General features: G+C 39.3%; 1 protein-coding gene and 1 long non-coding RNA gene across 5 annotated transcripts in view; both read left to right on the top strand.

The window, feature by feature from the left end:
- The window catches only part of TMOD3 (tropomodulin 3), an 81,671-nt gene that overhangs the window by 34,023 nt on the left and 33,300 nt on the right, over positions 1–14,348 (top strand). For 3 of the 4 annotated variants that reach the window (XM_064570470.1, XM_064570469.1, XM_064570471.1), the window contains one exon: positions 4,514–4,670. In XM_064570470.1, the coding sequence (XP_064426540.1) occupies positions 4,514–4,670 (157 nt within the window). The remainder of the gene's footprint in view (positions 1–4,513; positions 4,671–14,348) is intronic. The other variant, XM_064570472.1, reaches the window with a different exon arrangement.
- LOC135361580 (uncharacterized) lies at positions 8,379–9,965 on the top strand. The gene is made up of 2 exons (XR_010405019.1): positions 8,379–8,771; positions 8,933–9,965. It is a non-coding gene; the product is annotated as an uncharacterized LOC135361580 (long non-coding RNA).

The following is a 14,348-nucleotide window of genomic DNA, read 5'->3' as shown; positions in this document are numbered from 1 at the left end:
GAAAGAGTTTAATACTTATGGTCCCCAAGAGCAGGAAGCACACAGGACCCCCTGGGAAAGCACCTGGGTTGGTCAGGAAGCAGAAGAAGCAAGGAGCAAGTGTGGCCCAGAACCTTTGTTGTGGCTTCTGAGGGAAGGAATGGGTAGGATAGGGTTGGCAAGTTTGAGCAAGTTTAGGGTTAGATAATTTGAGTAATTTCAGTGGGCTTTGGGCCATAGGAGTAGTCTCCAGTTGTCCAGCTACCTGGTTCTGGGTGATTTAGGGTGTGTGTGTGGGCGGGTGGGATATTGGCTTGGTGTGAGAGAGATAAAGGAAGTGTTGGGGTTTGAGCTCTGGGTTGGTTGGTTTTCATACGGAAAGCACACTGTTGGGTGTGTGAGGGAGAGTTGTTTGCTATCCCAGGAATTAGCTAGCCCCCCTGGAGAGGTAGTTCTTTCTAACATTAGCAAGGCTCCCAAATGGCAAAGCATCATGAAATACAAAAAATAAAAAACATGATTAATACTTCCTCTCCTGGGCGCCTGGGTGGCTCAGTTGTTTAAGCGACTGCCTTCAGCTCAGGTCATGATCCTGGAGTCCCTGGATCGAGTCCCGCATTGGGCTCCCTGCTTAGCGGGGAGTCTGCTTCTCCCTCTGACCCTCCCCCCTCTCATGTGCTCTCTCTCATTCTCTCTCTCTCAAATAAATAAATAAAATCTTAAAAAAAAAAAAATACTTCCTCTCCTTAGTTCTGACAACAAAAAGTATTTCCAGACATTGCCAGTTGTCCCCTATGGGAGCACCTCGTTTGAGAAACATTGAGCTAACACTTGCCCTCTGTTTTACAGATGGAAAACAAAAGTTAGGTGACTTGCCTCAATTACTACAATTAGGGAAAGAACTGAGACCGGATCCCTCACTGCCTCATTGCTCCCTGGCAAAGGCTGGTGGTCTTTCCGTTCAACTGCAGTGATGCCCCTATTAACGCATGCACTATGCTATACGTCTAAAAGCTAATGGTTTATATTTTTCTCATTTGCAAAACCATGGCCTGCTTCTTGTATGGGGAGGCTTGAGTTCTAACTTCTGGATATATTTTGCCAGCTTCCCAACCCCAGTTGCAACTCCCCCAGCCTCAGATACTGTTAGTTGAGACTAGAAGAACAGTGATGTTTATTGACAGCATGCCACTTGTTAGGTAAAATTTGGGGGAAGAGTGCCAGTGAAAGATGAGGTGAGAAAAGAGAGCAAGGGTGGTAGTAGCTACTTCAGGCAGAGAAACACCTCTGTAACTTACAAAGTCTCAGAAGATAAGAGCAGGTAAAGGTTGTATATAGTTCCTTGTTATATTTTGGAGGGCTCTTTTACTTCCCTTATGCTGCATTCAGTGTATTTACTTGCCAACTTACTACTTTTCTCAGAACACCCATCTCTAAAGACAGCCAGCCAGCCGGCCTAGGCAAAAGCTATTTTCATTTCCAAGGCTTGGAATATATCATTACAACAAAATTCTGTGAGGGAGAAACATACACTTTTTAGTGGCAATCATTTTAATGAGATTTTACCTTTTTCTTAAGTAATTATGATCTCTTAACTTGACTAAAGTATACTTCTAATAAAGCATGGTTGATGTGTTTATAGCCTCCAAAGCCAGTTTCCTGTCATTTATTTTGTGTTCAGAAACTGTATTTAAGGAGCCAGGATTCCAGCTGACATGTCACTTAAAACTTACATGTTTTGGGGCGCCTGGGTGGCTCAGTCGTTACGCGTCTGCCTTCGGCTCAGGTCATGATCCCAGGGTCCTGGGATCCAGCCCCGCATAGGGCTCCCTGCTCGGCGGGAAGCCTGCTTCTCCCTCTCCCACTCCCCCTGCTTGTGTTCCCTCTCTCGCTGTCTCTCTCTGTGTCAAATAAATAAATAAAATCTCAAAAAAAAAAAAAAAAACTTACATGTTTCTCATGGGCTTGAGCATGCACGGGAATAGTGCAACTCCATCACTACCACCATGTAAGAGCAGTATGCATAATTGATGGTGATGGAAAGTAACTTTTATTAACTTGCCTTAATGAGCATTTTTCTTTAAAAGTATTCTCAGGGGTGCCTGAGACTTGGAAGCAAGGGCTAGTGTGGCTAGAATGGGGGAAGGTATATGAGGTGAGGTTAGAGTAACATGCCTTTTGGCTTGGGTCATGATCTTGGGGTCCTGGGATCGAACCTTACATCAGGCTTCCTGTTCAGTGGGGAGTCTGCTTCTCCCTTTCCCTCTGCCCCTCCTCCCGTTTGTGCTCTCTTTCTTTCTCTCAAATAAATAAAATCTTTAAAAAAAATAAAAGTATTCTCAAATCTTTATTCAGTAAATATTTGGGGAGCAACCAATAGATTCTGGTGCTATGCTAGGCTTAGGAATACAAGAGTAAGCAAAACAAATGTGGTTTTTGCCCTCATGATGCAGGCTGGTAGGAGTGGGGAGAGGTAGGCATTAATCAAATAATCATGCCATATTAATATAAAAGCATATAATGGGAGGTCAGGAAAAAGCTTCCCTTGGGGGAATGGAGCTGCAGTCTTAAAAATGAGTAGTAAGGGGCACGTAGGTGGTTCAGTTGGTTAAGCATCTGCCTTTGGCTCAGGGCATGATCCCGTGGTCCTGGGACTGGGCTTTGCGTCAGGCACCCTGCTCAGCGGGCATCTGCTTATCCCTCTCCCTCTGACCTTCCCTCCTGCTGGTGCTCTTGCTCCCTCTCTTAAATGAATAAATAAAAAATCTTTTTAAAAAATGAGTAGCAAAAAATGGTGGACAGAGCATTCTAGAGAAGGCTTCTGGTAGAAAGAAGGTGTGACAAGCACAGGGAGGAGCAAGGGCTAGTGTGGCTAGAATGGGGGAAGGTATATGAGGTGAGGTTAGAGTAACATGGAGTGGGAGTGAGGGATGAGGAATATCAGACAGCTGATCTAGGGAGACCAGTTGAAAGCTCAGGTAATATTCCATGCCAGCCTGATCATAGCTTGGACCAAAGTAATGGGTGTTAGAGATAGAGGGAAGTAAACAGATGAATGAGTTTTTTAGGAAGTAAAAATGGGTAGAACTTGATGGTTCATTAGGAGTGGATTTTTCATGTGTAGCTCTCTATTTCAAAGTTGGTAGGTAGAAATCTTGTTTCTTTATTATGTTCCCATACACAATTTTGTGTTACAAAAACATTTTTAGTGCAGGGTTAGGAACAGACGTCCTTTGTGTTTCATATTTATAGGTGAGCTTTCTGTGTAATGCCTACCATTACACGAGGAGAACACAAAGGTGGATTTTATGAAAATTATTACGGATCTCAGCAAATGGCCACAGTTGAAGTACTATATTTTCTTTTTTTTTTTTCTAATATTTTATTTATTTATTGGACAGAGAGAGACACAGCGAGAGAGGGAACACAAGCAGGGGGAGTGGGGGAGGGAGAAGTAGGCTTCCTGGGATCATGACCTGAGCCGAAGGCAGACGCTTAACGACTGAGCCACTCAGGCGCCCCATGAAGTGCTATATTTTCTAGTTATAAAATGTACATTCCCTATTATTATCTATATAAGATCTCCCTTTATAATGAAAATTATAACATCCATGAGAATCAGCATTAATGCCAACTTTGGGATATGTTGTAAAAGACTGGCCCTTTTGTGTGACTTCTCGGGCTGCCTTCCATTTCCAAAGCAAAGGAATATCTAGGAATAGTGAGACAAAGCAGTATCACCACTTTGCCTTTCAATGAGCAAAAAGATGGAGCTCATGTGTTCTAATCACTGCTTGTTATTCCTGGACTTAGTAAAAATTCAGAAAATTCTCTTGTAAGAGAAAACTCTGATCCATTGCCTTCCCTCCTTCCCCACTCTCAGTCCCTCCAGGCACTCAGAAAGACTACCCAGGGGGAAACCCAGGGATCTAGCTCTTGCTCTGAGTACCTTGGTGGGCCTTGGTGCATGAGTAGCAGTGACAGTGGTTGCTGCAAATACATCCTAGTACGGATGTATGCATACGTGCATAAAGAAGTTGAACCTTTCACAGTGTGTTTAAACACAAGCAAGTGAACATTAATGCCCTGATATCTTACTGTACAGCATACATGTTTTTGTATGAAAAAGTCTTTACCCTGAAATAGAAATCATTATGAAGGAATACAATGTATATATCATTTAAAATTCTTTTGTAATAGAATTATTTTCTTTATATGCATATATGCTGAGCAGTTATTAATCATTAAGAAACTTTTTATTACCACCCAGGACATTTAAAAAGTAAAGGGTGTTTCCTTCTAGTAGAATACTTTCTGAGAAAATGTGTATATGCTTATTTTAATAATGTAATTGAATTCTACCTAATAAAGAAAAACTTTGTGTGGAACACTTTTACATTGCTGCCCTAAAATCCTCTAATGAAGTGTTTAATGTCTGTATCACATTCCGGTCTATAATTTTTCTTAAATCTGTGGAAGCATATAGTGTTGGCATTCTTGGCGATCATAATGGCTGATTCATTCTCTTTGGCAGAATGCCCTTCTGCCTGCAGGGTTCCGGCAGAAGAACCAGACGTCAAAGTCCGCCACAGGGCCATTTGATAGAGAACACCTCCTTTCATACCTGGAGAAGGAGGCATTGGAGCATAAGGACAGGGAAGACTACGTGCCCTACACTGGAGAAAAAAAAGGTAAACACAGAACTTTGAAGTCATTATTTGATAGCACTTGATTTTTCTTTTTATAGGTAGGGTAGGTCTGGAGAAAAAGTATTTTTAGAGATGCATCATTAGTAGCCTTAAAGATGGGACACTGTTGACTTAAAAGCTTGTTAGGTAATTTGGCACTTCATTTGCATTTTTCATTATCTTGACCAATAAGTTCCTTTTTAATGATTTGTAAGTGAGGTTTTATAATACAGTGATTTTATGTAACACTCTAGTTCTCTACTGTAACAAATTTAAAAGTGTGTTGAGGTAAAAATTTTAAATTCACTAGTGTATTTCGGAATGCAAATGATGACAAAGCACTGCTCTGTTCTAACTCCTCTCTTTAAGGAGAAATGCCATAACATAATTCAGGCCATATTTTCAAAGACCCTTTTTAAAGGATATCATACAGGGGCGCCTGGGTGGCTCAGATGGTTAGGTGTCTGCCTTCTGCTCAGGTCATGATCTCAGGGTCCTGGGATCAGGCCCTGCATCAGGCTCCCTGCTTGGCGGGAAGCCTGCTTCTCCCTCTCCCTCTGCTGCTCCCCCTGCTTGTACTCTTTCACTCTCTCTGTCGAATAAATAAATAAAATCTTTAAAAATAATAAATAAAGGATATCATACAGCCTTCCTTAGTAATTCATAGCTATAATCATCAATGCTTCATAACCATTATTTTCAGGAAAGTTGTCTAGTCCAGGTCCCTCCCACTGCAGAGTTGGACCTTAGGTAAATTGAGTGAAGACTCAGTACAGCTATATATCTTAAAGTTCTCTATATAACACAACGTGAAGTAGGTTAAGTTTCTCAGCTTTCAGTCCAGGTTGGCCTGAGAAGCCACAGTGTACTTGCGCTCTTGTTGAGGGTATAGAACCCTCGGGGATGGTGGCAGCAATTGCAAGATCTGAAGGTGAGCTTTTCCAGGCACTTAGTAATCCAGACGGGAAGAACAGTGAGAGCATAGTGCTTTCTCCGAGTTAGGCTTTAGTTTTTTACTTAGGAAGGAAACCCTTCTCAAGAATTTGGCCATGGCTCTGTCACGTGGCTACCCCTTAGTGGCAAGGGAGGCTGGAAAATTCATTTTAGCATTCTAGCCTCTGTAATAGCAGAAGACTAGCAAATGACTTTTGAGTAGGTAATTCATGAGGTCTACATTAAGCCTTTTAAAAAATTATCTGTCATCCCCAACTCCTCTGCTCTTCACTAGACCCCACATTCCCCTTATCGCTAGTTCAGCATCACTACCATAGTTACTTGTATTAGAGTTCCCCAGAGAAACAGAAACAGAACCAAAAGGCTGTGTGTTGGGGAGAGGGTGAGATTTATTGTAAGGAATTGGCTCATGTGATTATGGAGGCTTATTAAGTCCAAAATCTGTAGGATGGGCCAGCAGGCTGGAGAACTAGAGAGGAGTTGCAGTTCAAGTCCAAAGGCAGTCTGCCAGCAGAATTCCTTCTTACTCAGAGGAGATCTGTCTTTGTTCTGTTAAGGCCTTCAGCTGATTGGATGAGGCCCACCACATATGGCTTTACTCAAAGTCCACTGATTTAAATGTCAATCTCATCTAAAAAACACCTTCCCAGAAACACCCAGAATAATATTTGACCAATTATCTGGGCACCATACCCAGCCAAATTGGCTCATAAAGTTAACCATGATACTACTGTTCAAGATGGGAATGTCTTGTCCCTCAGATGTTTAGGGCCAGAAAAAGGATTGAAAACCAGTGCATAGGTTTGAAGTGTGGGGAATCACATAGTTGAGCAAAAGCATCAGTTCCTTTGTGTTTCACATAGAAACAACTACTGGTTATGTTTTCATCTGAGCAGCCATACCTGTGTTGTTACACAGTGTTTATAGCTTCAGTCCTGTTTATATAGGAAAACATAATTTTATGAGAATAAATATTGATCACCTTTAACTATTGTGTATGTTTCAAGTAAACTGAAGAGGTATAATTAGGAAGAAGAATGGAGGTAGAAGCAGAGGGAGAGATGTGAGAAAAAGATGGCAGGAAAAAATGTGGAATTTGAGGACAAGAAGAGAAAATAAGAGATGTGAAAGAGCCGAGTTTGTCCTGAGCTGACCCACGAAGCTTCCCAGTATGCTCTTGTTTCATAATCTCCAGTTGCCTAGGGAAAGATCTTGGTGGATTAGAGGAAGTAGGAAAGAAGGTAGAGAAGAATTGTGGAAAACAAGAAAATATTAGAGGGGAGAAATTATAGGGGCGAGGAATATGAGGGACAAGGAAAAAAAAAACACTGTATCTTCAATTGGAGTGTAATAACTTCTGTTTCCTTTTATAACTTTTTAAAATTTTATCTTATTTCTTAGACTTTGGATGGGTATGAAATAAACAAATAGTTGAGTTAAGAAGCAGGTAATTTTGCATTCATAATCAGTGGGGTTTTTTTTTTTTAAGATTTTATTTTTGAGAGAGAATGTGCTTGTACGCACTCCTGTGTGTGTGCTCGCACATGTAGGGGGAGAGGGAGAAATTCAAGCAGACTCCCCACTGGCTCAGAATCCGAGGCAGGGCTCGATCTCACGACCCTGAGATCATGACCTGAGCCAAAAGCAAGAGTCAGACACCTAATCAACTGAGCCACCCAGGTGCCCCTTAGTGGCTTTCTTTTTATAATACATTCAGTATTTTGGGGGCACCTGGGTGGCTCATTCAGTTAAACGTCTGACTTCGGCTCATGTCATGATCTCAGGGTCCTGGGATTGAGTCTGCAAACTGGCACATCCAGATCCAGATTCTTATGATCAAGGGGCTTCATAATTGCCTCCTGTTTTCTCTTCAATTCCAGTTCAGGTCCTGACTTTTCTTTTGAAGCTTCTTCCACAGGCCCCTTCTGACTTTACTCTCCATATACTCTTTGAGGTCAGTCAAATCCATAACCATTCCTGTAACAGGATCAATCTCTCCATGCACCGTCACCAAACTTTGTAATTGTGCCATGGCCATTTAGATTGTTGCATTTCCCAAACAGTTTCAAGTTTTCTTCATTACTCAGAGATTTGCTGTGGAGTCGGTGGGTCGCACTGAAGGAGATGAGGCAGGACACTCGCTCCCGGGGGTGACTGCCGCCACACTCATCTCCTTGCCTCCTGGCTTAGCTGGCGGTGGGAGTCTAAATGTCTCTTATATGGACCTCTAAAAAGTGGTTTTCTCTGGCACCGAAGCTGGTATTTGAAATGGGCTGCTTAAGTTAATAATGCAGGTGCTGGTGTCTCCTTTTGAGACTGGTCACTGCATCTTTTGAACAATTCACTTATTACTCCTTTGGGGTACAGAGTTAGCCAGATGAGTCGTTCATCACTCACTTTAAGACCTCGTTTTATGGGAAACTTTCCCTGGATAACCGTATCCAGGAAATGAATATTCCTTTCCCTCTAACATTTTTGTATGTAATTTACATAGTATCGGATACTAGTGTTAATTGTTCTAGAATCATATACTATGAGGCTCTGTTATTAGTTTCTGTTTGTTTAGGATTGGTAAGTCCTCTTGACAAATTGACCATTTGTCATTATAAAGTGATCTTCTTTACCCCTGGTAAAATATTCTTTACTCTGAAATCTGCACTAATATTAATACAGCCAATCTTACTTTTCATTAGTGCTAGGATGGTGTATCTTTTCTCTTGTCCCATCAGTTCTTTGTTCTCTTTTCACTCCTTTTTTTTTTTTTTTTTTTATCTTCCATGTCTCTTAACTTTTTGGACCTATGGAATATAATTATAATAACTTTTAATATCCTTACCTGCTAATTTTACATCTGCCATTGCTCAGTTACGATGGATTATTTTTTCTTCCTTATGGATCAAATTTTCCTGCTTCTTACCATACTGGTCTTTTTTTTTTTTTTTTGATTCAGACATGAATTTTAACTTGCTGGGTGCTGGGTATTTTGGTATCCCTGTAAATATTCTTGAGTTTCATCCTGGAACATGATTAAGTTACTTGGAAACAGTTTGATTTTTAGGGTCTTGTTTTTAAGATTTGCTCGGTGGGACTGGAGCAGCGTTCATTCTAGAGCTAATTTTTTCTCCACTACTGGGGCAAGACCCTTCTGAGGTCCCTCTGCAGAGCCCTGTGATTTATGAGGTTTTACAGTCTGGCTGCTGGGAACAGGTCTTCCTCCCAGCCCTGCATGAGCACAGGCACTATTATCTGGCATCTTCCCAGGTGTGTTTTCCTTGGCCCCAGGTAGTTCCTCACACATGCGCTCTGCTGAGGATGGAAAGGCAGCCCTCTGCAGATCTCCAGATCTCTATCTCTGCAACTCTCTCCTCTCTGGTATTCTGTCCTGCAGATGCCAGCTGCTTTGGTCTTTCTGTCAGCTCTGTCTCCTCAGTTCAGAACATTCCCCAGGCCTTGCCTGGGTTCCTGCTCCCTTGTGCTGCAGCTGGACACTTTCTCTAGGCAGGAAGTTGAGCGGTCAGAGGGCTCACTTTGTTTCTCATGTCTCAGGGATCACTGTCCTTAGTTGCCTGATGATTATTAGTGTCTCGAAAACTTCTTTTATATATTTTGTCCATTTTGGGGTTTCAGGCGTGTGGGTAAATCCTGTCTTTATTATTTCACTTTGGCCAGAAGTCTTCAGAATCCTCTCTCCGCAAAGTTAAGATCTCCTATTTTCCTTGCAGTGTCTTTCTAGCTCATTATCTAGTATACACAAACTCACTAAGCATTTGTTGAATAAATGAGCATTTATTGGTGATCATACTGCAATATTGAGGAGCTATTGTGTCACTGGGTGAAAACAAAAATGCCTTTCCAGGATCCATTCATTCTTTAGTTTGGTTGATTGGAAGTTGGTGTGCATCTGGTCCAAAGGCATATCCCAAAGCCCCTCGGATATTAAAGTGGCCTCATTGCCATGTTTCTGTTCTGGAACAGGTAGCTTATAAACCAACAAACAGCAAAATTAGCTAGGGCCTTTCACCTCTGTAGAAATGAAATAAATAAGAGCCATCTCTGTTTCTTGTTATTACACTTTTTATATGCTCAGCAAGGCTGCAAAAGCTATGACTAAGATAACTTTTTTTTTTTTTTTTGACTAAGATAACTTTAACATTTGTGGTAGCTGTAATTGCTATCATAGCAAAAGAGATGAGGACTAGTAAAGAAAGGGTCTGGCAATGAAATTTTTAACATGGTTAACAGTATCTCTTACTGATTTTGTGACAATAACAAGGGTCTTGGCAAGATTTTCCCCTTTTTTCCCTCTTGGCACAAACAGTTTGGCTCAGTGCCATGCATATAAATTGCTATTATATGAATTCTTATCTTGGTTTCTTTTATTTCCTTAACTGTCATTGGTAGTTGCGTAAACATTACTGAATTATTTTAACATTCTTAGCAACCAAGAGCCATAGCCCTGTTTTTGTTTGTTTTGTTCCATTTGGGGGGTGAGGGGCATGTCCTGTCATACTTGTCTGATTTTTTTCCTGATCCTAGTCATTGTTTACTTTCTTATTTTGCTTCAATATAAAGAATTGTAATTTCAGTTTTTAAAAAATTCCAGTTTTGGACTTTGCTATGTTAAACAAGGAAATTAGTCATTTAGATTGAATGCTGTCTACTGAAGGACAAAAATGAACAGTTACTTCCTCAGACGTTATGTTATTTCAAATAAATGCGGTATATTAAAAGTTATAAGTTAGGGCTTTTTGACCATATTTCAAGGAGAGGGAAAGTAAAATTAGATTAGTCCAGGATAACTCATCCTAGTCTTTTCAGAACTCTAATCATAGAGATTAGTGGTTATCAATTTGAGTAGGTAATTATCAGAATCATCTAGGGAGCTTTTTCAAAAATAATCCATGCCTAGCCTATTTTCATTCCCTGAGTTTAAGAACTACTGATAAAGATAGTTGGGACTATATGGTTTTCAGTCTTCTTGGTTTGTTAGTTTGTTTTGGAAAACTCCATCTCTGTCTCTGTCTGTCACACACACATAATGCAAGAAATTCCAGGGGAAATAAGAATAAAGAATTAATGTGTATCTGTTATGTTTATTATATACCAATTCCTTTATATATGTTAAATCATTTTACCAGAATGAGATGGAGATTTCTTTAAAGAAATAATCCATGTTTTGAAAAAACACCAAAGAATCAAAATGATCATAATAAAGTAGAATACTGGTAAGTTTAATAGTTTTATGTAAAAGCAGTATTAGATCTGTTGTGCATTTTCTTACTGTCTGCAAAAACACCACCATACAAAATACCTCTACATGTAACAGAAGCCTAACATTTCACTCCTCCTGCAAGATACTGAGAACCGAACTGACCATTATAAAGATCTATTATATTTTGTCAGTGTCTCATAGTCATTAAAATTTTTAGGTTAAATCTAACTGATAAAAGACTGAATTAGGACACATGTTTAGAAAGGCATTTTCTGTTATATGGAATCAATCCACCGGTTTGCTAATGATGTATTTCTCAGAAAACAGCTGATTTTGGGTAAGAAGCACAAACCTGCTCTCTTACTCAATATGTCTCAGAAAATTATCTTTTTTCTTTACATTTTAGGGGTGAATATAAATTTACTTGGGAAGACAGAAAGCCTGTATTTAACATATCAGCCCCTTAATGGTTTTTTGAAAATCTTTATTAAGATGCAATCCACATCATAAAATTACCTGCCTGGAGTATACAATTTAATGGTTTTTAGTATATTTGCAGAGTTATGCAACTGTCACCACAGTCTTCGGGTTAGAACATTTTCATCACCCAAAAAGAAATCATCTACCTACCCATTAGCAGTCAATCGCCATTCCTCACTCTATTCCCAGCCCTAAGAAACAACTAACCTACTTTCTGTCTCTCTAAATTTGCCTATCTGGACATTTTGTATAAATAGAATCATACAATTATATTTATGATGGGCTTCTTTCACTTAGCAGAATATTTTGGGGTTTCATCCCTGTTGTAACATATATCAATGCTTCATTTCTTTTTATGGCTGAATCTTGTGTCATTGTATGGATATACCACATTTTATCCTTTCATCAGTTGATGGACTTTTGGATTGTTTCACTTTTTAGCTATTATGAATAATGCTGCTGTGAATATTTGTGTACAAGTTGTTGTGTAGACACAAGTTTTCATTTCTCTTAGGTGTATGCCTAGGAGTGGAATTACTGGGTCATATGGTAACTATGTTTAACAGTTTGAGAACTGCCAAACTGTTTTCCAAAGCGGCTGCACCATTTTACATTCCCACCAGCAATATATTAGGGTTCCAGTTTCTCCACATCTTTGTCAACACTTGTCTGTCCTTTTGATTATAGTCATCCTAGTAGTTGTGAAATGATAATGTGTTGTGGTTTTGATTTGCATTTCCCCAGTGACTGTGATAGTGAGCATTTTTTTCATGTGCTATTAGACATCTGTGTATCTTCTTTGGAGAAATGTCTCTTCAAATCTTTTGCCCATTTTTAAACTAGGTTTTTAAAAATTATTCTGCTAGGTCCCTCGAGGCAAGGGAAACAAAAGCAAAAATAAACTATTGGGACTACATCAAAATAAAAAACTTCTGCACAGCAAAGGAAACAATCAACAAAACTGAAAGGCAACCTACTGAATAGAAGATATTTGCAAATGACATATCTGATGAAGGGTTAATATCCAAAATACATAAAGAACTCAAACATCTCAATACCCCAAAACCAAACAATTAAAAAATGGGCAGAAGACATGAACAGACATTTCTCCAAAGGAGACATTCAAATGGCCAACAGACACATGAAAACATGCTCATCAGCACTTCATCATCAGGGAAATGCAAGTCAAAACTACAATGAAATACCACTCATACCTGTCAGCATGGCTAAAATCAAAAACAGAAGAAACAACAAGTGTTGGAGAGAATGTGGAGAAAAAGGAACCCTCTTGCACTGGTGGTGGGAATGCAAACTGGTGCAGCCACAGTGGAAAACAGTATGGGGGTTCCTCAAAAAGTTAAAAATAGAGGGGCGCCTGGGTGGCTCAGTTGGTTAAGCGTCTGCCTTTAGCTCAGGTCATGATCCCAGGGTCCTGGGATCGAGCCCCGTGTTGGCTCCCTTCTCGGCAGGGACCCTGCGTCTCCCTTACCCCGCCTTGTACTCTCTCTCTCTCAAATAAATAAATAAAATCTTTAAAAAAAAAAAAAAAAGTTAAAAATAGAACTACCCTACAGTCCAGCAATCACACTACCGGGTATTTACCCAAAAATGACAAAAACAAAGGGATACATGCACCCTTATGTTTATAGCAGCATTATTTACAATAGCTCAAGTGTTCATCAATAGATGAATGGATAAAAAAGATGTCTCACACACACACATACACACACACACACGCATGAATGTTACTTAGCCATAAAAAAGAATGGTATCTTGTCATTTGCAATGACTTGGATGGAGCTAGAGAGTATAATGCTAAGTGAAATAAGTCATACAAAGACAAATACCATATGATTTCACTCATATATGGAATTTAACAAACAGAACAATTGAGCAAAGAGGAAAAAAAACATAAACCAAGAAACAGACTCTTAACTATAGAGAACAAACTAATGGTTACCAGAAGGGAGGTGGGTAGGGGGGTGGGTGAAATAGGTGATGGGGATTAAGTAGTACACTTGCTATGATGAGCACTGAGTGATTAAAATAAAACCTTAAAAAAATTCCTGATGTTTTACATCAGTCAGTTGATTTAATATTGATGAGCTTTCTTTATGTATTCTGGATACAAGTTCCTTATCAGGTATATGATTTGAAAAAATATTTTTACTATTCTGTAGATTTTCTCTTCACTTTCTTCATGGCATCATTTGCCCCACAAAAGTTATAAACTTTGGTGTACTTCAGTTTATCTTTTTTTTTTTTTTTTGGTCATTTGTGTTTGTGGTAGCATATCTAAAAACCTTTGCCTAACTCAGGGTCATGGAAATGTACAGCTTTTTCTGAGTGTTATAGTTTTAGCTCTTAAATCTAGGTCTGTAATCCATTTTGAATTACTATTTCTGTATGGTATGGGGTAGGGGGTTGACTTCATTCTTTTGTAGGTAGCTATCCAGTTCTCCCAGCACCAATTGTTGAAAAGACAATTCTTTCTCCATTGAATTTTCTTGGTACCCTTGTCCTTATGCAGCATAACACTGTCTTGATTACAGTAGCTTTGTATTAAGTTTTGAAATTGGGAAATGTAAGTCCAATATTGTTCTTCTTTTTCAAGATTATTTGGCTGTCCTTGGTCTCTTGAATTTCCATGAATTTTAGCATTACCTTGTTACTTTCTGCAAAAAAAGTCAGCTGAGATTTTGAAAGAGATTGTTTAAGTCTATAAATTAATTTGGGGGGTCTCCTTAGGTTTTATACTCATAATATTAAACTTCATTTTTGCCTAGTTTATCCTTTCTTATAAAATTAAGTTTCCTTACTGTTAGTTTTCTATAAATAGATTTTGTGTATATGCATTAAAAGACCATTGTTACAGTGTTAGTGTTAAACTAACCATGAAGAAATACCAAGTAATTACTTTTCATATTGTTAAAATAATTGTATAGGCTAAATACCTCTATAACAAAAATGTCTATATACAGAGAATTTATTATAAAGAGGAGCACCAGGTGAGGTACCAAACTGTCTCAGAGCTG

The sequence above is a fragment of the Mirounga angustirostris genome, unplaced genomic scaffold, assembly GCF_029215605.1.
Source record: "Mirounga angustirostris isolate CCGP_5_RB_7025 unplaced genomic scaffold, mMirAng1.0.hap1 SCAF_9, whole genome shotgun sequence".
NCBI lineage: Eukaryota > Metazoa > Chordata > Mammalia > Carnivora > Phocidae > Mirounga > Mirounga angustirostris.
The sequence above is the reverse complement of the archived record's forward strand: the minus strand, read 5'-3'. Positions and strand labels throughout refer to the sequence as shown.